The following is a 27,935-nucleotide window of genomic DNA, read 5'->3' as shown; positions in this document are numbered from 1 at the left end:
TCTGCTTGCCATTTTTTTCGGTATCGGAAATTAATAGTCGTTGGTTTCATGATTAGATGGGAGATTGTGCAGACCTTAGAGTATCGGAAAGGTTGATTGAAGCAGGAGTGGATGAGATTAGTAGGTCGAGTTGCGCTGTTTGGGCCATAGGTACTCTTAGGTTATTTATTCTTTCATGCTTCCTAGGGGTTGACTTTTCTGGTACCCAGTAGGTAGGATAATAATTCATTAATTGATCACATAACCTCAATCTCTCAACCCTCGCCCCGAACTTTGGGCTTAAATCATGCTGTAGCCTTCTTTTTCTTGGCTTTCGCCTTCTTCTTGCTCCTGTCTCTTGGCTTCAGGGCTGTCATACCTGCCTTGCACACATCGGCATACCGCACGTAAAATGCCTCCAAATCTTCGGGGTTCACAACTGTAGACAGTTTGACTTTTTTAGAACGGTCTCTCTTACCCTTGCCGTTTGTTGCCTTGACGATGAGGGGTAAAGGTTTGCCAGGATTGATATCTGGCGATGGTTCTTCTTCTGAGGGCTTGGGAATATCTTGACCATAGACAACTGAAACGCATTTAGTAGGGATATTCAGTACCCAGAAACCTCCACGTACGTCGTTTTTGGCTCAGGTAGATGGAGCCATGGTCGCTACCCTTGCGATAACTGAAGAGCTCACCCAGCTTGGCGAAGAACTATCATCACGTCAGGAATGTATTCTTTGCAAGGGCGAGTACTTTTTTCACAAATACAAGTGGAGGGATTGCATACCTCGTCATGGCTCATATGTGAGTCCGCCATATTGATTCCGAGATGTGAGCTGGAGCCAATGAGTTAATGTGTTTGTTAAGAGATGAATGAGTGTCAGGCGGGAACGAGTTGAGCAGCCAACATTGGGGGTTTCAGTGTGGCGTAGCAAATTGTGGCTGCTAAAGCATGAACTAATCCCGATATGACAGGCGGTCAGGGTTTTATGCGACCGCCTAATTGAGTCTACCAATCATGGTTTCTGCCGGTCAAATTATAATACCTTGAACTTTTTTTTATCACCTTCTTTTCGCTAATAGCAACAGAAGGAGAGTTTTTAAAAGTCAAACTGAAGAGTTCTTCAAAGTTTTTTTATTATTTTTAATAAGACCTCATTCTTCTGTTTGCGACACATTGTCGCAAGAATATCACCAGAAACGCAAAGCATTCTGCTAACCGCCTGCCCAAATAGGGCTAACCGTTGTCAAACATTTACCAGATCGCTACTTAAAATTCCAGTTTTGACATACATATTTTACTCTGGGCGCATCAGGAGCGCCTTTTCTCTGCCATATCCCCCAGAAAGATGACATCCGCTCCAGAGCTTCAGCAGAAGCTTTTCAAGCGGATGGGATTGGATGTTCCAGAATACAAACCTTCAAAAAACGGGCGACCTAAGCCCGGTCAACTCACACGAAAAGAGCAGCGAAAGGCACAGCGAGTGCAGAAGAAGTCTCATACATACGCAAGGTCAGCCCACGAGCGATCACAGCCAACAAACCATGCCCAAAGGAAATTGAGTGGCCCGCAAAGAAACCCGCCAGTTAAGAAGCCTCAGCCAAGGCCTTCTAAGAAAATCAGCGAAGATGAAGAGGACGAGGACGATCACACTGGAGGCATGTCCTTAGATGATGATGATGATGATGATGATGATGATCTGAATGACCTCATGGATGAGAATGAGGACGAAGACGAAGACGAAGGCGATATAGAAATGGCATCACCACCTACAAGCACCAACAAGGGCGTTTCAAAGGCTGTACAGGAAAAACTCGCCCAAGATGATGCCGAGATCGAGGCTTTTGAGCGGAAACTAGGCATCAAGAAGGGGCGGAAATCACTGCCCCAATCTTTCAAGGAGGACGGCTTGGGCGACCTTATGGGCGACCTTAGTGGTGAAGAGGCGTCGAGTGACAACGACAACGAGAATACCAAGAGAAAGAGCGAATATGATGACTGGCTGGCATCGAAACGAAGGAAGACAACTGAAACTCAAATCCGGTCCAAGAGCCGTAAGGAGGACGGCTCGGACCTGGGTGAAGGGTCCGCAGAGGAAGATGACGATCTGGACTCAGTGGATGAGAATGAGGATGATGTTAGCGACTTCAATGACAAATCATTCGATGGTTTTGACGACGACGGCGACGATGGTGCTGCAAGCAGCAAGCCCGCCGAACCACGGCAAAGAGAAAATCCTTATGTGGCGCCTACTGCTGGAGTTCCGGTTGCGAAATATGTTCCCCCCTCGTTACGAAAGACTGCAGGCTCAGAAGCGGAACGCATAAGTCGACTACGGAAACAAGTACAGGGTTTAATCAATCGTCTCACAGATGCAAATATCCTGTCTATTGTCAAGTCTATCGAAGAACTCTATCAAAACAACGCTCGTGGTGATGTGTCAGACGCCATTACGGACGCGATCATGGCTCAGATTTGCAAGCCTGAAACCTTGCCGGATCAATTCTTTGTACTTACCGGTGGCTTTGCGGCTGCTACATACAGACTAGTTGGATCGAGTTTTGGTTCGGTCCTAGTTCGCCGCATCGTGGAAAACTTTGGAAGTCATTATGAGCAAGCCAGCAAGGAACTCAACGCCGAGTCAGCCATCCAAAAGGAGGCGTCGAATATCCTGACACTGCTCACGCAGCTTTACGTGTTTGAAGTTGTTACCTGCAAAATCATATTCGACTACATGGAAAGGCTTCTGAGCGATCTCAATGAGATCAACGTAGAACTTCTTCTGCGCATTTGCCGTATGGCTGGTCGAATACTGAAACAAGATGACGAGCGAACACTAAAGCACGTTTCGGGCGTACTTAACCAATCTGTTTCAAAGGTGGGGTTTAATAACGTCTCTGCTCGCACGAAATTCATGGTTGAGACGATCACGGATCTTACAAAGGGCAAGCGCAAGGCTCGGGGTCTGGACTTTACAGTTGTCTCAGAGCATGTGCAGCGTATGAAGAAACGACTTGTTGAACTCAAGTCTCAAGCGCGCCGACTCAATGGCCTCTCCCCTTTGGCCGTGGGCTTGATAGATATTGAGGAGGCCGAAACACGGGGCCAGTGGTGGTTACCAAGTGCCAGTGTGCCAAACACCTTGATGGACAAGAGTAAGAAAGGGCGTGCATCCGATACCGAGATAAGCGATCACGAAGACATGGATATCGTGTTACCCGATTACCCTAAAAAGGCTCGAGCCCAAGGTCTGAACGGAACAGCACAGATTGCCATCTTCACAGCCTTGATGACCGCATCAAATTTCGAACACGCCTATAGGCAATTCATCAACCTGAAACTCAAGAAGGATGATCAACTGGCTCTAGCAACTGTGTTAGTTCAGTGTGCAGGTAGCGAAATGCAGTACAATCCCTACTATGCTCTTGTAGGAGGAAAGGCATGCCTGCTTAACAGCAGAATCAGATTCGCCATTCAGGATCGGCTGTGGAAGATTTTCAGGAGTCTTGGAGAATCCATGTTTGGAGAAGCCCCTGAAGAAGATGAGACAGCCGACGCTGAACGTATGAAAGATGAGAGGCGGATCACCAACGTGGCCAAATTCTATGCGGCCCTTGTTGCTGATAGCACATTAACCATCGCCATCCTCAAACCCCTGGAACTACCCGAGGCAAACCACTGGGCGTCAATGTTTGTGCAATTATTCATCATTGCACTTCTTAAGGAGTGTCGTACCAAGAACAAAAGTTCCGAGGAGAACATTAGGCTGGAGAAGATATTTGGTCCAGCGCGAGAGTTGCCAGGCTTGGCTGCCGGAATCCATTGGATGTTGCGCAAGAAGATCCGGAAGACGAAGTTGATCAGTGCTAAAGAATTAAAGAAGCTGGAGGGCGTTTGCGAGAAGGCGCAGATTCTTGTACGGCCTGCAGCCATAGAGATCTAGGACAGGAATTTAAAGCAGGCCATAGAGATATGCTTGGTGAATAGACAACTGGTCATAGAAATACCCGGGGGCAATAATGCTATTGCGTCTTTCTAATAGCCTCTGTCCCAACTCAAGACGACTAAATGTTTTGTGTTGTCAAACATCCCGGCGAGTCGGTCATTTGCTCCGTGATCAGGTCTTATCTTCCGTGACGTCGGCATCTCGTAGGCAATTGAAGTCCGAGACGGGTAGGAACGGGACACGCCGGGATCTCGGAGGTGTTTAATACGGACGGCGCGACATTGGGGAGTGTTCCAAGGTTGGTTGGGACGATGTGCCCGAACTGCAGGCATGAACTAGCATGAACCGTGGTTCTAGAAGATGGTAAGAGTGCTGTTTGTTATCCGGAGATATATTTCCAGGAGGGTCTCAGGGTATCAAGATACTTGGCGGCTTGGAACAGAGAAGACGAAATAAGTAGATCACTTTATGCTATCTAGGCTACGAGTTTAGGCCATTTATTTTGGTACGCCAGAACTAAGGGGCGGTTTTCTAACGATGCCTAGCAAAACTCCTTCCTACAAGGCACGCGCTACAGGTGAAGGTCACCCAGGACGCTACGCGTGTGGCTCCCTCACCAAAAAGAAAGCCAATCGTGTCAAGGTATCGGGTGACCCTCAGGAAAAACATTACCTGATGAACCCGGGTTATGTAGTATGGGGCAGGCGGGTGAGTCTTTGCCGAGAGGCCCTGTCCGAATGGATGCTTCTGCTGTAGACTGCAGTCTACTGGATAATTGCCCTGTGCTCTAGGTTATTTTAGTCTTGAGACGGGCGAGCTTTGTTGCGGTAACGTAACGCCTCAACCTCAACCTCACCCTTGCCTCTCGTCGACTTTTTCTACCTCGTCCTCCCCCTTCCACTCCACAATCTGTGTGTCCCCAATTGCACTTCCACACAACCCCCCATCATGCTTTCCAGTCGCTTAATATCACGAGCTATTGCTCGTCCTGCCTTCCAGAGGTCTACGTAAGTTTATTGCTATGCGCTTTGCGACGGTTGATCTGGAGAATTGCTTTACACTCAGTCCGATTCGGTTGGATCCAGCCAGTCCGTCATTAACGAAAAAAAATGGCTCGTCAACTAACACTTCATTTTCTTATTTCCTAGGCTCCCCAGCGTCGTCGCTTCCCCTTCGCTGTCGCGATGGAGCCGCGGATATGCCTCTGCAGCTGGTATGTTGCCCCCGAGCTCATCGGAGTACAACCCCGTACAACCCGCTGACTCGAAATTCGATATATAGAGGAGAAAGATCTCGTTGTCATCGGTGGTGGCGTTGCTGGCTACGTTGCCGCTATCAAGGCTGGACAAGAGGGCATGAAGGTTTGTTTCACTACCCCAAAATCAGTAATTCCGGAAATTGGCTTCATGTGCAGTTTTCTGACAAGATCTTTCACGAATAGGTCACTTGCATTGAGAAGCGTGGCTCTCTCGGCGGTACTTGCTTAAACGTCGGTTGCATTCCTTCAAAGTCCCTTCTCAACAACTCGCATCTTTACCACCAGATTCTCCACGACACCAAGCACCGCGGTATCGAGGTTGGCGATGTCAAGCTTAACTTGGCCAACTTCATGAAGGCCAAGGAGACTTCCGTCTCTGGTCTTACCAAGGGTATTGAGTACCTCTTCAAGAAGAATGGAGTTGAGTACATCAAGGGTGCTGGCTCTTTCGTCAACGAGCACGAGGTCAAGGTTGATCTCAACGAGGGCGGTGAGACTAGTGTTCGTGGTAAGAACATTCTGATTGCTACTGGATCTGAGGCTACTCCTTTCCCTGGTCTTGAGATTGACGAGAAGCGCGTCATTACCAGCACTGGTGCTATTGCCCTTGAGGAGGTCCCCAAGACCATGACCGTCATTGGTGGTGGTATTATCGGTCTCGAGATGGCCTCCGTCTGGTCGCGACTCGGATCCAAGGTCACTATTGTTGAGTTCCTCGGCCAAATTGGTGGCCCCGGCATGGACTCTGAGATCGCCAAGAACACTCAAAAGATCCTCAAGAAGCAGGGTCTCGAGTTCAAGCTCAACACCAAGGTTGTTAGCGGTGACAAGTCTGGCGACAAGGTCAAGCTCGAGATTGACTCCGCTAAGGGTGGCAAGTCCGAGTCTGTATGTGTATGATACTCTGACCTGTGCAACTGGCACTAACAAATTTACAGATCGAGTCTGATGTTGTCCTCGTTGCTATTGGTCGACGACCCTACACCGCTGGCCTTGGCCTCGAGAACATTGGCCTCGAGGCTGACGACCGTGGCCGTGTCGTGATCGACTCCGAGTACCGAACCAAGATCCCCCACATCCGATGTGTTGGCGACTGCACCTTTGGTCCTATGCTTGCTCACAAGGCTGAGGAGGAGGCCGTTGCTGTTGTTGAGTACATCAAGAAGGGATACGGCCACGTCAACTATGGCGCCATTCCCTCAGTCATGTATACTCACCCCGAGGTTGCTTGGGTTGGTCAGAGCGAGCAGGACCTCAAGAACCAGAACATCCCCTACCGAGTAGGAAGCTTCCCTTTCGCCGCCAACTCCCGAGCCAAGACCAATCTCGACACTGAGGGTATGGTCAAGATGCTTGCTGATCCCGAGACCGACCGTATTCTCGGAGTCCACATCATCGGCCCCAACGCCGGTGAGATGATTGCTGAGGGCACTCTGGCCCTCGAATACGGTGCTTCTAGCGAGGACATTGCCCGAACTTGCCACGCCCACCCCACACTCGCCGAGGCTTTCAAGGAGGCTGCCATGGCCACTCACGCCAAGGCCATTCACTACTAAGCAATGCTTGAGCGGTCGAGATTAGTTGGATAGGTTGCTGCGCGCCAACCGCTTCAAATGTGTCGGTTCGGCAGCAGTAGGTCTCTTCTGTGCTTCTTGCGATCAGGAGCAGACACTCTTTACTACATCGACTTGAAAAGAGTGTCTCTAGTCGCTAAGGACATACCTAAAATATCACACAGGGTCACCAAGAGGCCTCGCAAGGATAGTGCGAACGGGATAGAGCCCGGGGCGTCTCGGACTCTGGGTAGTGTAAACTAGTAATTATTTCTGTCTTCAAGCATGATGAATGGAAACTACACGGCAAGATGCGTGGCGTGCGCCCGAATGTTGTTGGTTGAGTCTTAAATGGGTGAAGAGCAAACAACGATAGAATTGTAACTACTTCTGTTCATAAAATCTGGGATGATACTCTGCATGAACGAACCTCGGAAAGGGAACAAGCTTATGCGGTTGTCATGGTGAGAACTGTCAAAGGTAGAGTTAAAGTTACTTCAATCCGGGAGACCTTCTGGCAGCAAGGAGTTCGAATACGAATTCGAAAGCCGATTATTTTTTCTGTTCACCTCACATACGAGCATGCTAACTCGCAAGTCAATGTAGGGTCTGCCAGGTTCTTTCAGCAGTCCTTGAGCGTGGGTTCTCAACATCAGTTCATTTCCGACCAGGGCTCTTTTTGTTTGTCTAACTCAGTTTCACCTCCAAGATAGATCCTATGCAAATACCAGTAACTTAGGTACCTACCTACTACTCAGTACCAGAGTACCTAACGTTAGGTACTAAGTAGTGGCGGGGTAGATCAAAGCCCCGAGTACCGGACCCGCGCTTCCCCCTAGCGCCCCGTCATTGTGGTAGAAGATCGAGCCACATTTTTGAAGTTCCATAGAAATATCCATACATCCATGCCACCAGCTGCATTCCCGATTCCCTAACTCCACCACTGTTGGTCTGATAAAGCAGCATACAGTCCTTTCAATGACCCTTTATAAGATGCGGTGAATTGAATTGGGTTTGATTCGCCCTTGATTCTTTACTATCTCATCTACTCAACCCTCCAACTAGATCTTTCTAATCTTTACCGATCCTTTCTCCTTTGCTGAGCCTCCCTAACCCTGGACAACTTTGCTGTGCAGTCCCAACACAATCTTTTTTTGTCTGTTGACTGTTTGTCAGTTTTCTCTTCTTCTGGCATTGAACCATCGCTATGGCGCGTATCTCTGTTGTTACGGGCCTGCCGCCCACGGCTGGCAGCGCGCCGGAAAAAACACCAAAGCTCATGTCTCGAGATGATGTAGAGGCTCTGATTGCCGAAGGCAAGCATATCACTGTCTTTCACAACCAAGTAATCAAGATGGATGCCTGGATGCCATACCATCCAGGTGGCGATAAGGCCATGCTTCACCTCGTTGGTAAAGACGCCTCGGACGAAATTGATGCGTAAGTTGGCTTAAGCAAACAAATGAACACGTGGACAATACTAACGGTGCTTATGCAGCCTTCACAGTTACGAAACTCGACAGCACGTACTGCGCTATCGCATAGGTCGAGTCGAAGGTACTTGGGAGAACTTGCTACCCCCTATCCAAGGCGGCGACTATCGTACGCGGGAAGAGATCGAACGAGCCAATTTAGAGGGCAATTCCAGCAAGGATCAAGACTCAAGTGTGCCATCGACTCGTGTTCCATCCCCGGTATTCGACGAGGAAGGTGCAGAAGACATTCGGCAGAGAAAGGGGGATAACAAGAAAAAGGGCGGGGCACGAGCACCTTCGGTATCATCTGCCTCCAGTTTGGATGAGCCTGAGATGGACGGCATGTCGTACCTGGATACAATCACTCGTCAACATATCAGCCTCGATCTTGACAAATACCCTCCTCCTGACAAAGATACACAAGCTAGAATCGCTGCCAAATACCGCGAGCTTCACCAAAAAGTTTACGATTCTGGACATTACGACTGTAACTACAAAGCTTATGGAATTGAATTCCTTCGCTACATCGCATTGGCTATCAGCTCAGCGGTCTGTCTACACTATGAGTGGTATGCCGTCAGCGCTTTCCTATTGGGCGCCCTTTGGCATCAACTGTCATTCACTGTTCATGATGCTGGCCATATGGGTATAACCCATAACTACCTCATCGACTCTTGCATTGGAGCTCTTATCGCCGACTTCATAGGAGGCCTGTCAATAGGTTGGTGGAAGCGGAATCACAACGTGCACCACGTTGTTACTAACGCCCCGGAACATGACCCTGATATTGAGCACATGCCTCTTTTTGCCGTTTCCCACCGTCTGCTCGGCAGCCTGAGGTCGACATACTACGAACGAGTAATGTCTTATGACGCTGTGGCTAAGTTGCTTCTAAGAATTCAGGCCTGGACCTACTATCCCCTGCTTTCTCTTGCCCGTTTCAACCTCTACCGGCTATCTTGGGACTTTCTTCTCATGGGTCGAGGTCCCAAGAAGGGCCCTGCGCTGGCTATTTGGTGGCTTGAAATCACCGGACAGGTCTTCTTTTGGACGTGGTTCGGTTATGGCCTCGTCTACAACATGCTTCCAGACAACTGGACTCGGTTCTACTTTGTCATGATAAGCAATATTACTGCGTCACCCCTGCATGTTCAGATTGTGCTGTCTCACTTCGCGATGAGCACTGTTGAGTTGGGGCCCCAGGAGTCCTTTCCTCAGAGACAGCTTCGAACGACCATGGACATCGATTGCCCTGAGTGGCTTGATTTCTTCCATGGTGGCCTGCAGTTCCAAGTCATTCACCATCTCTTTCCCCGTGTGCCTCGTCATAACCTGCGTGCCACACAGAAACTCGTTCAGGACTTTTGTAACGAAGTCAACATCCCTTACGCTCTTTACGGGTTCGCCAACGGTAACCAGCAAGTGATTGGAAGACTAGCCGAGGTTTCCCGGCAAGCGGCCATTCTTGCCAAATGCCAGCAATCAATCCAGAATGGCGATCTTTCTCGCCACTAGATACAACATGGTAAACCCGCCTTTCCACTGTTGAATATACCTGGACTCTTCCACGCCTGCGATGTCCTCAAATGTCCTGGATAGAACAAGTCGATGGCCTACCGATTCTAGATAGATTGACGAGTCAATGAATAGTTTCGTACTACCATGCCGGTCAGTGATGGTGATTCGGTCTCAGATGTTGAGGTGCATGTCTACCGTAAAGCGTGATTGTAGCCTAGCTTGGAAGAAAGCTTTGATTATACGAGACAATCCATGTGCAGGTCGTAGCCTCGAAACTTATAAAGTCCGGAGTCGTGAGACTTGAGTGTGAGATGTGCCTTGCTTGTACGATTTACAGTATGACCGACGGGCATCGGGTTTCTTGCTGGGCCATCTGGAATTCCAGGTTCAGCAATCGTGCTTGTGCAAACAGCGCTTTGGAGTCAACCTTGTCTATTGGGACTTTAGTAGGCTGGTTAAGAATATCAACACTGATTAGACCGTTAAGATATCAAAAACATGGTTATCAAGGGTACAGGAAGCGAGTCTAGTGAGCCAGTTATGCGATTCAAGTCAAGCTGCTATATCTACGTTATTAATTTTTATGGTTTTGGCTGACCTGAGGTGGAGTTTTTCGATAGCCCCTTGTAGAGGTAGTCTTGCAGTCTGACAAGCGTTGTTTCCAGGATCGTAGTGAGCCTGGCCACATAGTTACTTGGTGATTATGCCAGTGTTTTGCTTCTGAAGATTGATGGACGGATGTGACCTACCTTCGCTGAAGCCTAACACTGAGCGCGTGAACCGGACTTGCCGCCTATCACATGGGCTAGCGGTGGCAGTTGGGTGACGGCGATAGGTCGCACGAGGTATGATGAGGGGCCAAGGGTATGAAAGCTCTTTATTCGTGGGCGTGCACAGATTACGAGAAGGACATTTCATCAGTGCATGTTCTCGAAATGGCATTGTTTTTTTGAGGGCGGAAATGGTGACAGAACAGGGTTTAACACAAGCCTATCCGTAGAGTGCTTCGGTCTATGAGAATGCGACGCGAACCAAGATTACCAAATCAAGACAAAGCACAAGACCGTCTTGATATCATCTACTTCTCGATCCTACTGCATACAGCCTTTGTGAATAAAACAAAGCACATGTTTTGTAATAAAGTACAAAAGTTTTTAAAAAGGCAGCTCTCTCTAAGTTAGTACCTACTAACCTGACTGACCTTGGACGCTTTCGTACGTCAGATCACAAGCACGGAGTACAAGGTCATGGAGGTGGGAGTTACTCACTCGTGGGGCATTAGTGGGGGGGTTGGTCGCTTTCCTCCTTCCCTGCTCAAGTTACCGTACAGTGCGTGCTAGTCAGATCCCCTGCTCCATCTCAAACGAACCAACCACGACCACTTGGAACCTAATTCCCACGACGACGACGACGGCATTCAAACTACCTACCTACCTAACCCTTCCTTCTCATCGCACATCTCTTGGTGCATTTACCTCTATTCAGGCTGCTATTGCTGGGCAACTAGGTTAGGTAGTCTACATCCCGAGCACCACCGTCCAGAGCTTACCTCGTCGCGTCCGGCGGACGATGTGAATGAGCCGCAGCTATGGATGCCAACATCCAGCGGGCCCTCAACGATAAGCTCTACGACAAACGCAAGATTGGGGCTCTTGAGTACGTTTCACTTCTCATATGTCATATGTTAATATACCTGAAGCCCGGCCGACGTCGCCCCTCAGGCCGATGACTTACTGCATTGCACCTTTCTTCTTGGCGCTTCAGCTATTGACATTGACTTCATAGGCTTGAACGTGTGATCCGAGATCTCGTTAGTGTTAAGGACTATCAACGCGTTCACGACATCCTCGAGCAGCTATGTAATGAGTACGCCTACGCTGTGCACCAACCTCATGCAAGAAATGGTGGTTTAATAGGTCTGGCTGCCGCCGCTATTGCTCTAGGTCCAGTAAGTTTCGCTTTTCGGGAACTCGTCCATACAAAGGCATACGAGAAGAGAAGCCTATCTAAATAGATTCGTGGCGACGTATGTCCCTCATCAAATCATTTCTGATATTTCTGTTAGGAACTGCCTAGGTATCTTGCCAAAATCGTCCCGCCTGTCCTGGCATGCTTCACCGATCAAGATGCTAGGGTTAGATATTATGCTTGTGAGGCCATGTATAACATAGCAAAGGTTGCGAAAGGAGAGATCTTGGTGTATTTTAATAGCATCTTCGATCAGCTTTGCAAGGTATGCTTCAACCATGGTTTTGGAATGCTAAATAAGGCAGCGGTTACTAACTGTTTGACCTCTTTAGCTTGGCGCGGATTCAGAGTTGTCAGTCAAGAATGGAGCGGAGCTGCTAGATCGCCTCGTTAAAGATATCGTGTCCGAGTCTGCCGCTTCCTATGTGTCCATCCTCGAGGCGCCGCCAGATTTCGATGGTGACGACAAGGTCTCGTTCGGAGAGAATTCACACTTACCTACAGCTTTCTCTCTACCTCGATTTATTCCATTGCTGAAAGAGCGCATATGGGTTATCAACCCCTTTACTCGCCAGTTTCTTGTCGGCTGGATTACCTTGCTTGACTCAATACCGGACTTGGAGCTGGTCACATATTTGCCAGACTTTCTTGGGGGGCTTCTTAAATTTCTGTCGGACCAGAATTCAGATGTACGGGTCGCTACGCAGAATTGCCTGGACAAATTTCTCAATGAGATCAAACGCATCGCTCGCATCAAAAAGGGAATATTGGAAAGCAAACGATCCAAAGAAGGTGCCAAGCGAAAACGCCAAGATTCTGTTGACAGTGAATCTATAAATCCAGACTTTGAAGAAGGGGATGAGCTTGACTCCGACGCTGCGCTCGACGATGACGACGACAGCAGTGGGGAAGACTGGATTCCTGGTCAGGATGTCGAGATTAACTACAAAGAAATCCTCCAAATTCTGACTGCAACGCTAGATTCACCACTAGGTTCGTCGCTCTATAATCTGTTTTTAACATGACTAACATTCATCAGAGGAGGACTGTCTCCTTGAGTCTTTGCGATGGGTTGTAGAATTCCTCGATATCTGTCCCGAAGAAGTTCTTCCTTTCACTCCCAAGATTCTTGCTCATATGCTTCCAGCTATGGCCAGTACCAAGGAGACTATCCACCAAGCAGCGACTCGAGTCAACACGTGTCTAATGGACTATGTTGTTTCCCTATCTGATGACTCCGAATTGACTCAGCCGCCTGCCGCACAACCGCCTCAAAACTTTTCGACTTCTCGACTACCAGTCCCTGGGGAGAAGGGAGCTGATGGTGTGAACAGTAATCGGGCATCTCTGTCGAGTTCCAGAGACTTGGACCTCCGTAGTCCTACGCCTGCTCAAGGTCGCTCAATATCGACGCCGGCTGAAATCAACATTACTCAAACACAAGCTGATCTGGACTACGCCGCAGCTGTTAACTCTCTGACACTTCTCTTCCTCAATGATCACGAAGCTACCCGGGTGGCAGCCCTGACGTGGCTTATTATGTTGCACAGGAAAGCTCCTCGAAAGGTACTTGCTTTTAACGACGGTACATTCCCGGCGCTATTGAAGACGCTGTCGGATCCATCAGACGCTGTTGTTACCAAGGACTTGCAGCTCCTCTCTCAGATCTCCCGGAATACAGAAGATGACTACTTTGCCAATTTTATGGTTAATTTGCTGCAACTCTTCTCAACAGACAGGAAGTTGCTTGAAACAAGGGGAAATCTTATTATCCGACAACTTTGTTTGAGCCTGAGTCCTGAGAGGATCTACAGGACGTTGGCCGATTGCATCGAGAAGGAGGAAGATGTAGAGTTTGCCAGTATAATGGTACAAAATCTCAATAACAACCTCATTACCGCTCCTCAATTAGCTGATGTTCGGAAAAGGTTGCGAAACCTTGAAACCAGGGTATGTGGGAACGCACAAAACATTGTCAAGCCTGGAAAGTGCTAACAGATTATAGGACGGCCAAACACTATTTGTAGCACTGTTTCGATCGTGGTGCTATAATGCTGTGGCTACCTTTTCGCTCTGTCTGCTCGCTCAAGCTTATGAGCAAGCATACAACCTGTTACAGATCTTGTAAGTTTTGTAAAGACTTCATCCTATCCCGACTAACAACTGTGACTCAGCGGCGAGTTGGATATGACGGTCAATATGCTCATCCAGGTTGATAAGCTAGTGCAGTTGATTGAGTCACCTGTTTTTACATGTAAGATTTCGGCACGTCCAAGATTGAAATTGCTTAAGCTGACCGACAGCGTAGACCTACGCCTACAGTTGCTAGAGCCCGAGAAGTATCCATATCTATACAAATGCATGTACGGTATCCTGATGCTCTTGCCGCAATCTTCGGCGTTTGCTGCCCTCAAAAACCGACTCAACAGTGTCAGCTCCATAGGATATCTGCATACAACGCCTCGAACGTGAGTTTCCCAAGTTTTGTTTGTGGTGTCGGTGATAAAGGAATAATTCTTATTTCTTGAACTCGTCACCATCCTTCCTACCATGCCCATATTAACACTCCAACAGAGCTGCCGCAACTACAAGCAGCTCCAACTTTGACAGGCCAAATCGACTCAAGAGTAGAGACGAAGGAAACATACGTTGGGTTGAGCTCCTGGAGAAATTCAGAAGCGTCCAAGAACGAGCGCGGCGCGCGCAGCGACAAAACATGGACGGTGACGAGATGCCGCCGATGGGAGTCAGTGAGCTTCGCATTGGCGATGGAGCTGTAGATATTAAGGGCAAGGAGGCGCGTGGTGTTGGGCTTCAACCAATTCCCCAAAAGGAGCCAGCGCCCGCTCCCCCAGTACCGGCGAAGAGGATAGGTTTAGGCCGACAGTTTGGACGATTGGGGGGCGCTGTGGCAGGTAAAGGCCGACGCAACCAATAGACACTGCACGAAAGCTGGTCATACAGGTTATCAGCGTTACTCTGCCTGGGAGTCAGCTTGCGACTCGGGGCGCTAGACGGCGTTCGTATGTCATTAATGTATAGTATCAAGCAAAAGATTAATGGAGACAATGTCAGCGTCGTCGCTTAACCGGACTCTCACGTTCCACTAAACCTTCGAAGACAGTATCGCGCTGTGATTCTATGGAACGAAGCTCCTGTCGGAGCTCGTCTAGTTCTGCTCTCGCCATATCTGGGTTGCTTGGTAACCCCTGAAAAGAGGCCAGTTGAAGGTCAAGCTCCTTCTTCCGTGCCACAACGGACAAATATTCTTGCTCATCACGAGCGAGGTCGGCAACAGTAGGATGTGAAAAGTGGGATGATGCAACAAGCGAAGCAACCTTGTCTTGAAGCTCAGGCAGTTTAGTTGATAGCGCTTTGATCTTGCGTTGCATGTCAAGGTTTTGTTTGGCTAGATGCGCAGGAGGCTGATATTCTTCGCTTTTTAGGTTCTCGAGTATATCATTTATACGAGCTGCTTCATCATCAATGTGCTTATGCAGAACCTTGACACGATCCTTCATTTGTTCGGCGTCGTGTATACTCGATTGCAGTTGAATCATGCCTTGACCTAATGCCTCGGGTTCTGGAAAGGCGATACCGAACTGAAGGGCTACACTTGCCATGGCGTCAAGAGCTGTATGTCCATCAGCAGGCAAGTTATGCTGCACAGCTTCCATCAAGCCTTCTCTCAACGGTCGGCTATTGTTCTCGGCATTGGCTTCGGAGTCGGTGAGCTCCTGCAAAGCAGCTGCCTCTGCTTTTGCAACTAAGTTACGTTCCTCGTCGGCAGCTTCGTTGGCAGATGCCAGGGCAAGGAGAGCCTTGAGTGTGTCGTTATTGCGCTCGAAAGAAGGGACCGGGCGAGGGTGGAATTTTGAAGAGAGCCAGGCGTCAATATATGACCAGTCGCGGGCGGTGGATGCAGCGATGCGAGCGACTGAAGGCGAGAAGATGGCCGAGTCTTCACTAAGGAGGCGATGATGCGCCATGGTGAGATGCGCCACGCAGAAGTGAGGAATTCGTGTTGCTTGTCTCGACCAACGAAGGGGGTACGCTAGAGTTGTATGTAAACAAAGCTGGGATGGGGTCGAGACAGGGCTCGAAGTGACGCCACAGCACAGCAAGCCGCAATAGACTGGCTGGCTGGCAGGTATTTACCTAGTAGGTATGGTACCTACCTAGATAGTATATACTGGTATGAGCGACCTAGCATCCCTGCTGTCGTTCGATGGACTACAGGTACAAGCCCGATCATTCGGCGTCTGACAGCACTAAATTCATAGCGCCCGCCGCTAGTAGCAGGAACCTCGACTGCGCCTAGAATTGCCGAGTACCTGCTAGGTGAGTACCTGTGGCCACCTGATAAAATCGGCAGCCAATTGCGTACCTGATTAACAGACGCCAAGTTTCCCTGTTAAGTCAAACGGACCGTGGACGCCTTCCCCGGCTGAACTCTTTATGATCAAGTTGTCCTTTTTTGCCCCCGACAGTTATCTCCCTTCTTTCCTTTTTCATTCATCCTCTCGCTGAACAAACTTGCCCTGGATTTGTCTTGTAGTCGTCGCGATTTGCCGCCGACTATAGCAACTGTCAAAGTTGATGTATCACCAATAGATATCATCTAGCTACTACTAAACCCCACGAGCGACTACTCGTATACTTCGAATCGAACAAGTCCTCAAAATGCATCTCAATATTGCTGCTCTCGCAGTCGCCGCCACAACCTTGCTCGCTTCGGCTAACGCCCTATCGCCTCAGGATATTCCAGCCGATCTTCCTGTCGCACAGCTTCTTACGTCGGCGCAGTCGCATTTGTCTCGTGGCGAAACCAATGAGGCTCTTGTCTACTATGATGCGGCCATCGCTCGCGATCCTACCAACTACCTGACCATTTTCAAGAGGGCCACCACGTACCTCTCCTTGGGCCGAACCTCGCAGGCAACCGACGATTTCAATAAAGTACTGTCGCTCAAGCCTGGCTTCGAGGGCGCGCATCTTCAACTCGCTAGATTGCGCGCCAAAGCAGGAGACTGGGATGTTGCAAAGACGCAGTATGGTCTTGCCGGGAAGGCTTCTAGCTCTGCTGAGGTCGTAGAGCTTGAAGAAGCCAAGCTGGCGGCGAACCTGGCTGAGATGGCCGGGAAGGGAGAGAAATGGGATGAATGTGTCAGTCATACTGGCACAGCCATTGTCGTTGCCAGTCGATCCCCCCATTTGCGTGAACTTCGAGCACACTGTCGCTTCGAGCTTGGTGATGTTGAAGTGGGCATGAGCGACCTGCAACATGTGCTTCATATGAAGCCTGGAGACACAAGCCCACATATAGTCATCTCCGCTACCTCGTTCTATGCATTAGGTGACATGGGAAATGGTGTCGGGCAGGTCAAGAAGTGCCTCCAGTCTGATCCAGATTCCAAGGTCTGCAAGAAGTTACATAAACAAGAGAAGAAGGTTGAGAAGGCATATAAGAAGATACAAGGTCAACTTAGTCGATCCCAGCCTACCACAGCAGGAAGGGCATTGGTTGGTACCGCTGACGAACCTGGTCTGGTCCCTGATGTTCAACAGCAAGTGAAGGAATTGAAGGAGAACAAGAGCATCCCCAAAAATGCCCGCATTCAGCTGCTGGAAAGCTTAGTCGAGCTCACATGTCAAGCATATACGGAGGTAACATTCCCGTCTATGTCCCTCCCTTAACCCCCAGTATCATTAACAATTATCAGTCAAGCCACAAAGACGCTGCCAAGTACTGCGACGAGTCGTTAAAGATGAACCCCGACTCTTTTTGGGGTCTTCTCCACAAGGGCAAGGCGCAGTTGAAGAGTGAACTATACGATGCCGCCATTGCTACTCTACAGAAGGCCGCTGAGCTTCGTCCGGACCAGAAGGAAACGGTCAACCCTATTCTCAACAAGGCTCATATTGCTCTGAAGCGTAGCAAGACAAAGGACTACTACAAGGTCCTTGGTGTCGAGCACGACGCCGACGAACGCCAGATCAAGTCTGCCTACCGCAAGCAATCTAAGAAATTCCATCCCGACAAGGCTGCCCAGCAAGGTATTTCTAAGGAGGATGCTGAGAAGAAGATGGCCAGTATCAATGAAGCATACGAAGTTCTTAGCGATCCCGAATTGCGAGCACGTTTTGACAACGGCGATGATCCTAACTCACAGGAAGGACCCAGGAACCCTTTTCAGCAAGGTAACCCCTTTGGTGGTGGTGGTGGACATCCTTTCATGTTCCAACAAGGCGGTGGTGGCCCGAACATCAAGTTTCATTTTGGAGGTCAACAGTTCGGCTTTTGAAAAGCGCACTCAACGAATATCTGATTTATCGCAAACCAAGACTTCCACCGAAGAAAGTACCTACAGCTGGGGGGTTCGGTTCAGGAGCAAATTATTTGACATTAGCAGAGGGCATTGGTTTTCGAATCATGACTAGATATCGCGAAGCCATGTCTTTCTTGCTTCGCATTATTTGGTGTTGAAGGCGCGGGAGTTACAGTCGTTCCTTTTCGTAGCTTGGCTACATAGATAGCTATACACACAATGGAAAGAACACCAATATCTTGATAAGTTTTCGCGTTTGGTAGTATCCTAGGTCCAAAATCGGCCAATGTCAGACATGTATCCTATTGTCGGACCAATTTTAAGAGCACATACGAGAACCCCCAATAAACAAACCCCAGACGAAGGAGAGAGGCACAACTACGACATCTCAATTACAAGGAAACACTGTCACCTATAGGACAATAATCGGTACAACATTGGAACGAATGTCAGCACCGGGTATGGCCGCCCAAAACGCCAGCGCCAGCCAAAGACCCATGCAAGACCAAGGCATGTATGTATGCTAGTATCTGGACATAAACATTCAACTGGCAAAACTATCATGACACACACCACACCGTCTATCTGCAAATAAACACCAGCACCCCTTTACCCTTTTTCGGTCATTTATCGCCGCTCTTGTCCGTTTTGTTCGTAAGAAATGGTGTTTCGTTATGTACACGATCCGCTGCTGAAAGCCCGGAGCATCACCTAGCCCTACCATTTGGAAAAGGTCGTGGTGATCCACAAAGCCAGTAGACATCCTTGATTATAGGAATATAAACCGGGTCAGGCAAGCGCCGAATCAGAAGGTAGTTGTACTGAGGTAGGTCAGTCTCGTGTATGTAGTCGTCCTCTTCCCCATGATGTTGAATTTTTCCTTCGTTATCTTTACTTTCGAATCTATTCTCTTCAATAATGGGGTTACTTTCACCACTTGCTCAAGAATTGAATATTTTGGGTGACTGCTGGAATAAGATGTTTAGGCAGCATCATTCCGCTTGATGAAGTAGGACCTAGCAAAGCATTTTAGTTAGCTTCGCCAAAGGCAATAAATGTATGTAACATACTTTGAAAATTCGTAGGCCGACCAGCAGATGGCTGTGCTGGGCATGGTAGTAACGATACGAGGTCGCACACCCTTGAAGAAGCCCGAGACGCCAGCTCTTTGGTAAAGCAACCGGCATCCTCCGATAAAGCTATTGACGTTTCTCACTTGGGGATCGGTTGATGTTCCACGTGTTTGAAGCATCGTCTTGATAACATCCATGGGGGTTGTAAGACCGGCCGCAAATCCTCCAGCAACAGCGCCTGCCAAGCAGTGTGTCATTGGGTCATAGGTCTTTGCGGGGTTCATCGCGGTTGAAATGGACTCGTAGGCGAGAAACTGGAGGGCAGTGAAAGGCACTGTCATAGACAGTGTCGTAGGGTAAGAGATGTAGAATGCCCCCAAGCCCTCAGATCTGTAGACATACTTGGCGCAGTCAAACATAGACCTATACATCTTGCTCGAATTTTGGATTTGCATACGCTGCTTGATAACTGGGTTGAATGTCAGCGAAGACATCTTTGGCATTGCGAAGGATGCAGAATAGCCGTACCATCGAAGGGGTTCATGAAAGCGTCACTGGCAATAGTAGCAGCAGCGCCACTGGTAGCTGAAGAGGCTCAGAGTTAGCAAAGGAATTCAGGAGATGGCGATGCAAGTTGTAGTTACCAGCAGCGAGAGGATGGTGAACACCAGCTTGGTTACCACCCATAGCATGCTTGACTGCTTCGTAAGTCGCAAAGTAAACGGCATGTGCAGGTCCTGGGCAACGTTAGCGATTATGCAAGATTGGACAAGCTAGCTCGAATCCTAGCATGACGTGGTAGACTCACCTGCGCCAACGATGACACTGGACATTCCGCGCCATAAGCTGAAGAAACCTTCGGTGCGGGCGATTTGAACAGTGTTGCGAATGACTCCCGAGTAGGCAGGTGTGGTGCTAGGGTTCAAAATCTGCATTCTAGTCTTGGAGCGTGTCAGACTACTGGTGGAAAATTGCAGAGGATAATGAAAAGACAAAACGAACCTTGATCGCATCGATAGGATACATGGCAGTGTGCTCCTACAGAAACATACAAAATTAGTCACGGGTGTTGCGAGATGGTCGATCAAGTGAAGCATACTGCTATACCAGCAAAGGCACCTGCGACCATGTTCTGTAACAATGAGAAGTTGGGCGGCAGAGATTCATAGCTGTGGAGAAAATGATCAATTTCATGCTTCAAGTAGTTAATTGTATGCAGAATAATATGATACTCACTCGTATTCCTCGACTGGCTCTGCACTTGGCTGGGCCATGGCGGCCACAGCTTCCGATGCTCCGCCGAAAGGCTTGGTCTCGAGGGCCGCCAGATTGGCGACTGGAGGGGATATCGAGGTGATTGCGTTGTAAAGTCGACGGCGATCGATGCGTGCCAAGTGTCGAGTCGGCTACGGAGGAACGGAGATTTCGGATTTTGAGGTTTGTTGCGTTGCGCCTGCGGGTGGTCGCTGCGGACGAGAACGATGACGATGTCGACGCTTGAGTTGATGCTCAAGATAATAAAGAAGGCCTTAGGGGGGGTGCGGCTTTCAATTGTCCGACCCGAAAGTGCCGCGCAAACTCGTCGATATGTCCGGGCCTGTCTTCCTTTTCCAGGCCTACTCGGTCTATTCGAACAGGCCAATCGATCAATAATCTGACTCCGGTTGGTGGTTATAAAGAGCAAGAAAGAAAAGCACAGGCGAGCGGAGGCGATGGAGCAAAAAAGCAGTTCGAGGTTGGCGTCTTGTGCTAGTCTGACTTGACGGGAAAAACTCCAGGTCAGGTAAGGCACCGGCGGTACAAACAGTCAAGCTAACCTACCTACCTACCTCTCATTATTTAGGTAGTAGAAAAAAAATTCTGGGGATGGGAGAGCTCCGTTTACGGCCTCGGAGTCCGGGCAGGAGCTAGGAACTACGAGTTGGGATGTACCCCTAGTCCGATTCTTGGTGATGAGTTACTTCCTTTCCCCTCCTTCAGTCCCTCCCCTCCTCTAGCGTGTTTTTGACCTCAAATACCCGTTGAAAGTTGGGAAGGAATGGAGTCTGTCATCACATATTTTTCACATATTTTTCATGTCATATCATAGTTTTCCGCGGAAGTGCATGTATTGCAAGTACTAAGAAGTTGATAGCGATGTCTTGCTGAATAGATAGTAGCAAAGGTACCCAAGTAGGTTGGTAGCACAAACATCTTTCCACTTCAAGGGTCTTGACAATGCTTTGCCAGATACTCCGTACAATATTCTCATCTCTGTGTATCTCGGGAGCCAACTATTTGATACAAGATACAGAGCAATAAGGTATTTTCAACAAGACTACTAAATTTTAATGCGAGTTTTATGACAACACAAGACCTAGGTTTCTTGGATCCTCTTGTTTTTCTCATTGACCAGGATCCATATCAAAGTGATCTCAGCGCATATTAGCGCCTGAAGCAAATCCAACAGCCGCGGCAACGACAATACTGAAGGTTTACAACAGTAAGTAAACTGACCAATTTCTTTATGCACTTGCCTGTAAGCTCTGAACAAGGTGGATCTAATATCATATCATATTGCTAAAAAATCTGCTACAGGTAGCAACCGCCTCGTAGGTTCTGATGACATGATTGAGTAAACCATGCGATTACTTGTTTATTGCTCATACAGAGTAACTAAAACCTTATATAACTATAAAACCTTCCTTTAACCTAGAACCTATAAAATTACCTAATTAACCCTTTTTAATTAAACCCTATATACTAATTTCTTATCTTAGCTTTAACTTATAGCCTTAGACTATAATAAGCTTAATTATTAATAACTATATTTATAAATTAACTTAGCTTAATAGCTTAATTTAATAAATTAAGCTTTATATAATAATTTCTTATTTAATTTCTATAGAAATAGCTTTTTTATTAAATTTAAGTTTTTATTATTATTTAAAATAATTTTAAAGGCTTTTAATAATTATTCTTTTTTTATAAACTATTTAATATATTTAATAATAAATTTAAAAAGATTATATAAAAAAAGAAAATTATAATTAAAAAAGGCTATTTTAACCTTTTAATTATTAATTAATTTATTTAAAATATTTATAATAATTTTAAATTTAATTTTTAATAAAAATAAATAGCTTATTTTTTAAGGCTTTAATAACTTTTTTTAATATTTATTTTTATTAATTTAAATTAAAAAGAATATTAATTATATTATTTTTATAAGCTTAATTTCCCCTATTAAAAATATTATTTAAATTACTATAGTTATATTATATTTAAGTTAATAAAAAGAAAGTAAATTATATAACTTTATTAATTTAATTATAATATAAGCTTTTACTTAGTTTTTTTAAACTTTATATTAAACTCTCTTATATATATATAAATTTCTTTATTATATAGACTTTAACCTTAATAAAGTTTCCTTAATTAAGCCTTTATAGTTAAATTTATAAAAAAGCTATTATTACTAAGTATATTAAAATATTATAATTATTATAATAAAAAGCCTTATTTTTATTAATTATATTAAATAATATAATTTATTAAAAAATATAATCTCTTTAAAGTTACTTTTTAAATTATAATAATACTTACTAAGTAAGTCTTTTTTCTCTATAACCCTATATATATTATATATAAAGATCTAAAGAGATAGAAAAAGATATAGAAATCTATAGTTAAATATTATTAATATTACTTTATTTTTTATTTTAATTAATTAATTCTAGTTTATTAAAATATACTCTAGTAAAATTATTAAACTATATAGCTTATTAAGAGTTAATTAATTAACTTAACTTAAGGCCTTAAGAATTAAATAGTAATTTTAATCTTATTAATTTAAATAATTATATAATATAATAATATTATATAATATAATAATATAATATAATATATTAAATATTTTAATTATAATTAAGTTAATTTAATATATTATATATTAAAAGTAGAATATTTTACTTAATTATTTAATTATCTTTTATTATAATTATTATATTAAATAAAGATAAAGAAAAATAATTATATTATTTTAAATTCTTTTTATATATTATAATAGTAGCAAAGGTTATCTTAGAGGTAAGGCTATAATTAAAAGGCTAGCTCCTTTAGAGGTTATATAGAAATTACTACAGAGGATAAAATAGGATAAACTTTAAATAGATCTTAATTTATTATACTTTTTTACCTATTTAAATTAGACCTTAATTAATATATTATATATTATTTAATTAATTATTTAAATATATATCTATTAATATAACTTATATCTCTATTAAAAGCTAATTAATAGTAAATTTAATAACTTAATTAAAGGTTTTTCTATATTATTATTTTAAGTAATCCCTTTTATTTTATTATATTTATTATTTCCTTTAAATTAATTCTTAAAACTTAAAGTAATTCTTATTAATAAAAGATTATAAGAATTAATAAAATATAAAGACCTAGAGATTAATTAATAAAAAGGCATTTTTAAGCTACTTTAAATAATAATAAAAATAAATATCTTAAAAGCTTATAAATTAAGCTAAAATTTATAAACTTCTATATAATCCCTTAAAGTATATATTAGTAATATATTTAATAAAAAAGTCTAAAAGATTATTAAAAGAAATAACTTAATATAAAAAGAATAATAATAATAAAGCGCTTTAAATCTCTTAATTATAAAGTAAAAAGACTTTAAAAAGTATTTTATAGATTTAAGATCTATAGTTAAGATTTAATTAAGCCTTATAATTATAGTAAAATTAGCTATTTTTATTATCTTAAGGTAAATAATAAAAAACCCTTAAGTAGCCTTTATAATTAAAACTTTTATATTTAAAAAAAAGAAAAAAAAAGAAAAATTAAAAATAATATTAAAAATAATTAATAATACTTAATTATTTAATTTATTTAATTAATTATAAGTAAATAATATAGTATTATTAATAACCTTTTTCTTTAAGTAAATACTTAAAACTCTAAGCCTTAAGTAAAAAGACTATTAAGATATTAAAATTACTTAAGAGAATAATTACTAAATAATAGTAAATCTAGCTATTCTATAAGTCTTTAAAGAAAAAGAAAATAAGCCTATTTTAGCTTAAATCTTTCTTTTTATTAAGATCTTTAATAATAAGAATATAATTAAATATCTTAAGTATTTTAATTACTATATAGACTTTATAAATATATTAATAAAATAAAAAGCCTTAATTATTAAATAGTTTTCTATAAATTATATTAAAGAAGATATTTATTAAGTAATAAAGGATTATTTTTAATAAAAAGCTTAAAATAATTTAAAAGATCTTTTTATAGCTAAAGATAATATTTAACTATATAGCTTTAATATTAAGCTTAAAAGACTTAATTAAAATTAACTCTCTATAAATTATTTAATTATCTTTAAATAGCTTATTTACTATTAATTTAAGTTTAAAAAGCTTAAATTAAATACTTAAAAAGTTAATTATACTTAAATTAAAAATATTTTAAATATTATATTAAAGTAAATCCTTAATAAAATTACTATATAATATTAAATTAATTAAGAGGCTTAAAAAAGACTTTTTTATTTTAAGCTTATTAAAAAGATTAAAATTATTATAAAATATAAGATTAAAGTAACTTAAGATTACTATACTATAGAGAATAAACTATATAAATATTAAGACTTTAATAAAAAACTTACTATTTAGAATTAACTCTTTAAAATAAAGAAAAAGTATTTAAAGAAAGAAATTAAAAGAACTTTAAATATTAATAGCTTAATTAAAATAATAAAGAATCTTAAGCTTAATTTTAATTAAATATTTAATAAAAAGATAAATATACTTATTTTTAATATATAGTATTATATAAATAACTTAAGTATTAAAAATAGAATAAAGACTATAGCTATTACCCTAGATCTATTTAATTAAGAAAATAAGCTAATTAAAGTCTAAATTAATACTATTTATTAAGAAAATTAAGCTATTTACTTTTATTATAAAAAAGCTAGATATTAGCTTAATAAATATTATAATCTTTAATATAATAAAGAAAATAACTTTATAAAGTATAATTTAATTAATAAGAATATATAGCTTAAGAACTATAAAATATTAATCCTTTTTATTATAATTAATATATATAAGAGGAAAATAGATATTAAAAAGTACCTTTATATATATTATTAAAGATTCTTAAAGGCCTATTTATTTCTTAATATAGAAAAAATAAAAACCTAGAATAAAAAAAGAATATTATAAGAAAAAGATAATAAACTTAAGAATTCTATTAATTATTTTATATTTAAAGCTTTTATTACTATTATATAGATATATTAATTAAAGTATATTTACTTAAGGGAAAATAAGAGATTATTAAAAAATATTATAAGTAAAGCTTAAAATATTAAAAATAAATCTAAAAATAGTAATATAATTAATATTATTTTAATTAATATTAAGAAAATATTTAATTAATTATATATACTTAAATTATAACTTAATATAATAGCTATTAGTATAAATATTAATATAAAAAAGAGAATATATATAAAAGACCTTAAAGAAGAATTTAAAGTATTAATTTTAAAGTAAAAAGTAATACTTAAGGGTTTAATATTAATTAGAATAAAGATAAGTATTTTAAAGAATATAAATTTAATTAATTTAATAAAATTAATTAAATAATATATAATCTATAATATTAAAACTAAGAATATTTTATTTACTTTAAAAAACTATATAATTCTAAATCTAGAAAAAGGTATTTAATTAGTAAAAAGTCTTTAAAATATAATTAAAAGTATTATTTTAATTTAAATACTTTAATAAGAAAAAGAGCTTACTTAAATCTAGAAAGAATATAATATAAATATAATTTATATTAATAATTAAACTACTATATATTAAAGAGAAAAATATTAAAAAAAAGTAAAGAAATTTATATCTATAAATACTATTAAGATTTTAAAAGGGAATTAATTATTATTTATATAAAAAGTAATTAAGCTATAACTAGAAGACTAATAATAAAAAGAAAGTATATTATTATAAATAATAAGAGTAAGAATTATAAATTTAAAAGCTTATTTTAAATCTTAATAAAAGATATATTATTTTTATTTTAATAAAGCTAGAAAAATTAAAAAATAAAAGATCTATTAATTAATAATATTAATATAGATTTCTAAATATATAATAATAATTAATAACTAGCTTATACTTAGAACTTATTTAAGATTATAGTTTAATTAAGTACTTTTAAAAGATAATCTATTTAAGCTCTTATTAATATTAAGTCTTAAATAAATATTATTATAAAATTTATAGTAAAAATATATAAGTTAAAATAAATTAATACCTTTAAATTAATAGCTTTTATATTATATATAAGAAATAGGATTAAAATACTAAGCTAGGTTAATATTAAGATCTATTTAATTAATACTTAAGTACTATAGAGACTATATATAGTACTTAATACTTTAGTTTTTATACTCTTTATCCTAAGGATATTATTTATTTATTATATATAAGCTATATTTAATTATTCCTTAAAGAATAAAGTATTAATATTAATTTACTATCTAAGGTTAATAAAGTTTATAACCTAGGCTATAGGCTTAATATAGTAAGAATTTATAAAAAGTGCCTTTAGTAAATCTTATAATTTAAAATAAATATTAACTTTTTTATTAAATAAAGAATTAAAAATAATATTTACTTAAAGAAAAATAATATTCTAGAATTTTTATAGCTATTAATTATTAAAACTAATAATAAAATTATTTAATTAATTATAAAAAAATATATAAGATAGTATTAGAAAGTCTTAATTAAGGTATAAAAAGAGTTATAAGAGTATATTTAAGTAAAAAAGTAAAAAAAAAAAAAGAAAAAAAAAAGAAAAAGAAAAAAATAATATAAATAAATATAATATATAAAAAGAAAGGTATTAAGATATATCCTATAGATAATATACTTTTTAATAATTCTATATTACTTAGAGATTTATTATAAAAAGATAAAAAGTAAAAAAAAGTAAAAAGAAGGCTTAACTTTAATATTAAATTCTTTAATTAAATTACCTTTAAGTTTTTAATAATTAATTATAAAAGCTATCTTTATAGGGAAAAGTTAAAGAAAATAATAAATTAAATAAAAAATAATTTAATAAAAAAAAAAAAGGAAAATATTCTTTAAAATAATATTTAATTATAAAGCTATATTAGTATAAGACTTTATTAAGTATAATAAAATAAATCTAATAATTATTTATTTTTTTAATATATAATTATAAGATTACTTTTACCCTTTTTAATTTTATTAAAGGTTATTTATAATACTTTATCTATTTATATAAATTAAAGAATTATATATAGTTTCTCTTAAGATAAGGTTTTTAATATAAATATAATTAATAAGGTAATTATTTAAACTCTATAATATTAATAATTAATAAAAAAAGTTTCTATTAAATTATATAAATAATAATAACTTCTTCCTCTTTTAACTTTAATTAACTACTTATTTAAGATATCTATAGAGTTAATTAATTTTAATCCCTTATAATACCTTATTAATTATTTTCACAGGTCTTATATAATATAATACTAGCTATTATCCTTAAACTAAGACCTATTAATAATAATTACTTTCTTAATCTTAATATTAAGACTATTAAAAGATCTATTAAGTTATATAAAGATATAATAAAACTAAAAAAGTTATATATAAAGACTATTAACCTTTATATAATTAAGAAGATAAATAGCTTTACTAAGGTTAAATTAATAGCTTTTAATTATAAGCTTTATTTTTTATATATAAAGAGTAAGAAAATAAAAATAATATTAAAAAGGCT

The 27,935-nt window shown here is 40.8% G+C and overlaps 9 protein-coding genes across 9 annotated transcripts; 5 read left to right on the top strand and 4 right to left on the bottom strand.

Annotated features, from left to right (window-relative positions):
• Window positions 1-284: 284 nt before the first annotated feature.
• FPOAC1_011795 (uncharacterized protein) lies at window positions 285-796 on the bottom strand (the record flags this gene model as incomplete). Its single annotated transcript, XM_044856162.1, has 3 exons — window positions 285-562; window positions 612-690; window positions 767-796. The coding sequence occupies 3 exons, from the start codon at window positions 794-796 to the stop codon at window positions 285-287; spliced, it is 387 nt and encodes a 128-aa protein (XP_044703475.1).
• Window positions 797-1,328: 532 nt separating this feature from the next.
• On the top strand, window positions 1,329-3,923 carry FPOAC1_011794 (uncharacterized protein; the record flags this gene model as incomplete). Its single annotated transcript, XM_044856161.1, has 1 exon — window positions 1,329-3,923. The coding sequence occupies one exon, from the start codon at window positions 1,329-1,331 to the stop codon at window positions 3,921-3,923; it is 2,595 nt and encodes an 864-aa protein (XP_044703474.1).
• A 951-nt stretch (window positions 3,924-4,874) lies between these two features.
• On the top strand, window positions 4,875-6,740 carry LPD1 (dihydrolipoamide dehydrogenase precursor; the record flags this gene model as incomplete). Its single annotated transcript, XM_044856160.1, has 5 exons — window positions 4,875-4,933; window positions 5,075-5,139; window positions 5,208-5,287; window positions 5,368-6,072; window positions 6,123-6,740. 5 exons carry the CDS (start codon window positions 4,875-4,877, stop codon window positions 6,738-6,740), a joined length of 1,527 nt encoding a protein of 508 aa, XP_044703473.1.
• Window positions 6,741-7,944: 1,204 nt separating this feature from the next.
• FPOAC1_011792 (uncharacterized protein) lies at window positions 7,945-9,727 on the top strand (the record flags this gene model as incomplete). Its single annotated transcript, XM_044856159.1, has 2 exons — window positions 7,945-8,177; window positions 8,236-9,727. 2 exons carry the CDS (start codon window positions 7,945-7,947, stop codon window positions 9,725-9,727), a joined length of 1,725 nt encoding a protein of 574 aa, XP_044703472.1.
• A 577-nt stretch (window positions 9,728-10,304) lies between these two features.
• FPOAC1_011791 (uncharacterized protein) lies at window positions 10,305-10,672 on the bottom strand (the record flags this gene model as incomplete). The annotated part of the gene is made up of 2 exons (XM_044856158.1): window positions 10,305-10,408; window positions 10,480-10,672. The coding sequence occupies 2 exons, from the start codon at window positions 10,670-10,672 to the stop codon at window positions 10,305-10,307; spliced, it is 297 nt and encodes a 98-aa protein (XP_044703471.1).
• A 646-nt stretch (window positions 10,673-11,318) lies between these two features.
• FPOAC1_011790 (uncharacterized protein) lies at window positions 11,319-14,636 on the top strand (the record flags this gene model as incomplete). The annotated part of the gene is made up of 9 exons (XM_044856157.1): window positions 11,319-11,386; window positions 11,516-11,678; window positions 11,796-11,963; window positions 12,031-12,691; window positions 12,738-13,648; window positions 13,704-13,822; window positions 13,873-13,952; window positions 14,007-14,166; window positions 14,273-14,636. 9 exons carry the CDS (start codon window positions 11,319-11,321, stop codon window positions 14,634-14,636), a joined length of 2,694 nt encoding a protein of 897 aa, XP_044703470.1.
• A 133-nt stretch (window positions 14,637-14,769) lies between these two features.
• On the bottom strand, window positions 14,770-15,687 carry FPOAC1_011789 (uncharacterized protein; the record flags this gene model as incomplete). Its single annotated transcript, XM_044856156.1, has 1 exon — window positions 14,770-15,687. The coding sequence occupies one exon, from the start codon at window positions 15,685-15,687 to the stop codon at window positions 14,770-14,772; it is 918 nt and encodes a 305-aa protein (XP_044703469.1).
• Window positions 15,688-16,381: 694 nt separating this feature from the next.
• Window positions 16,382-18,003, top strand: FPOAC1_011788 (uncharacterized protein; the record flags this gene model as incomplete). Its single annotated transcript, XM_044856155.1, has 2 exons — window positions 16,382-17,365; window positions 17,422-18,003. The coding sequence occupies 2 exons, from the start codon at window positions 16,382-16,384 to the stop codon at window positions 18,001-18,003; spliced, it is 1,566 nt and encodes a 521-aa protein (XP_044703468.1).
• A 1,006-nt stretch (window positions 18,004-19,009) lies between these two features.
• FPOAC1_011787 (uncharacterized protein) lies at window positions 19,010-20,374 on the bottom strand (the record flags this gene model as incomplete). The annotated part of the gene is made up of 8 exons (XM_044856154.1): window positions 19,010-19,043; window positions 19,098-19,569; window positions 19,629-19,685; window positions 19,745-19,837; window positions 19,909-20,041; window positions 20,103-20,138; window positions 20,200-20,269; window positions 20,337-20,374. 8 exons carry the CDS (start codon window positions 20,372-20,374, stop codon window positions 19,010-19,012), a joined length of 933 nt encoding a protein of 310 aa, XP_044703467.1.
• Window positions 20,375-27,935: the final 7,561 nt, after the last annotated feature.

This window comes from Fusarium poae, chromosome 4 (assembly GCF_019609905.1).
Source record: "Fusarium poae strain DAOMC 252244 chromosome 4, whole genome shotgun sequence".
NCBI lineage: Eukaryota > Fungi > Ascomycota > Sordariomycetes > Hypocreales > Nectriaceae > Fusarium > Fusarium poae.
The sequence above is the reverse complement of the archived record's forward strand: the minus strand, read 5'-3'. Positions and strand labels throughout refer to the sequence as shown.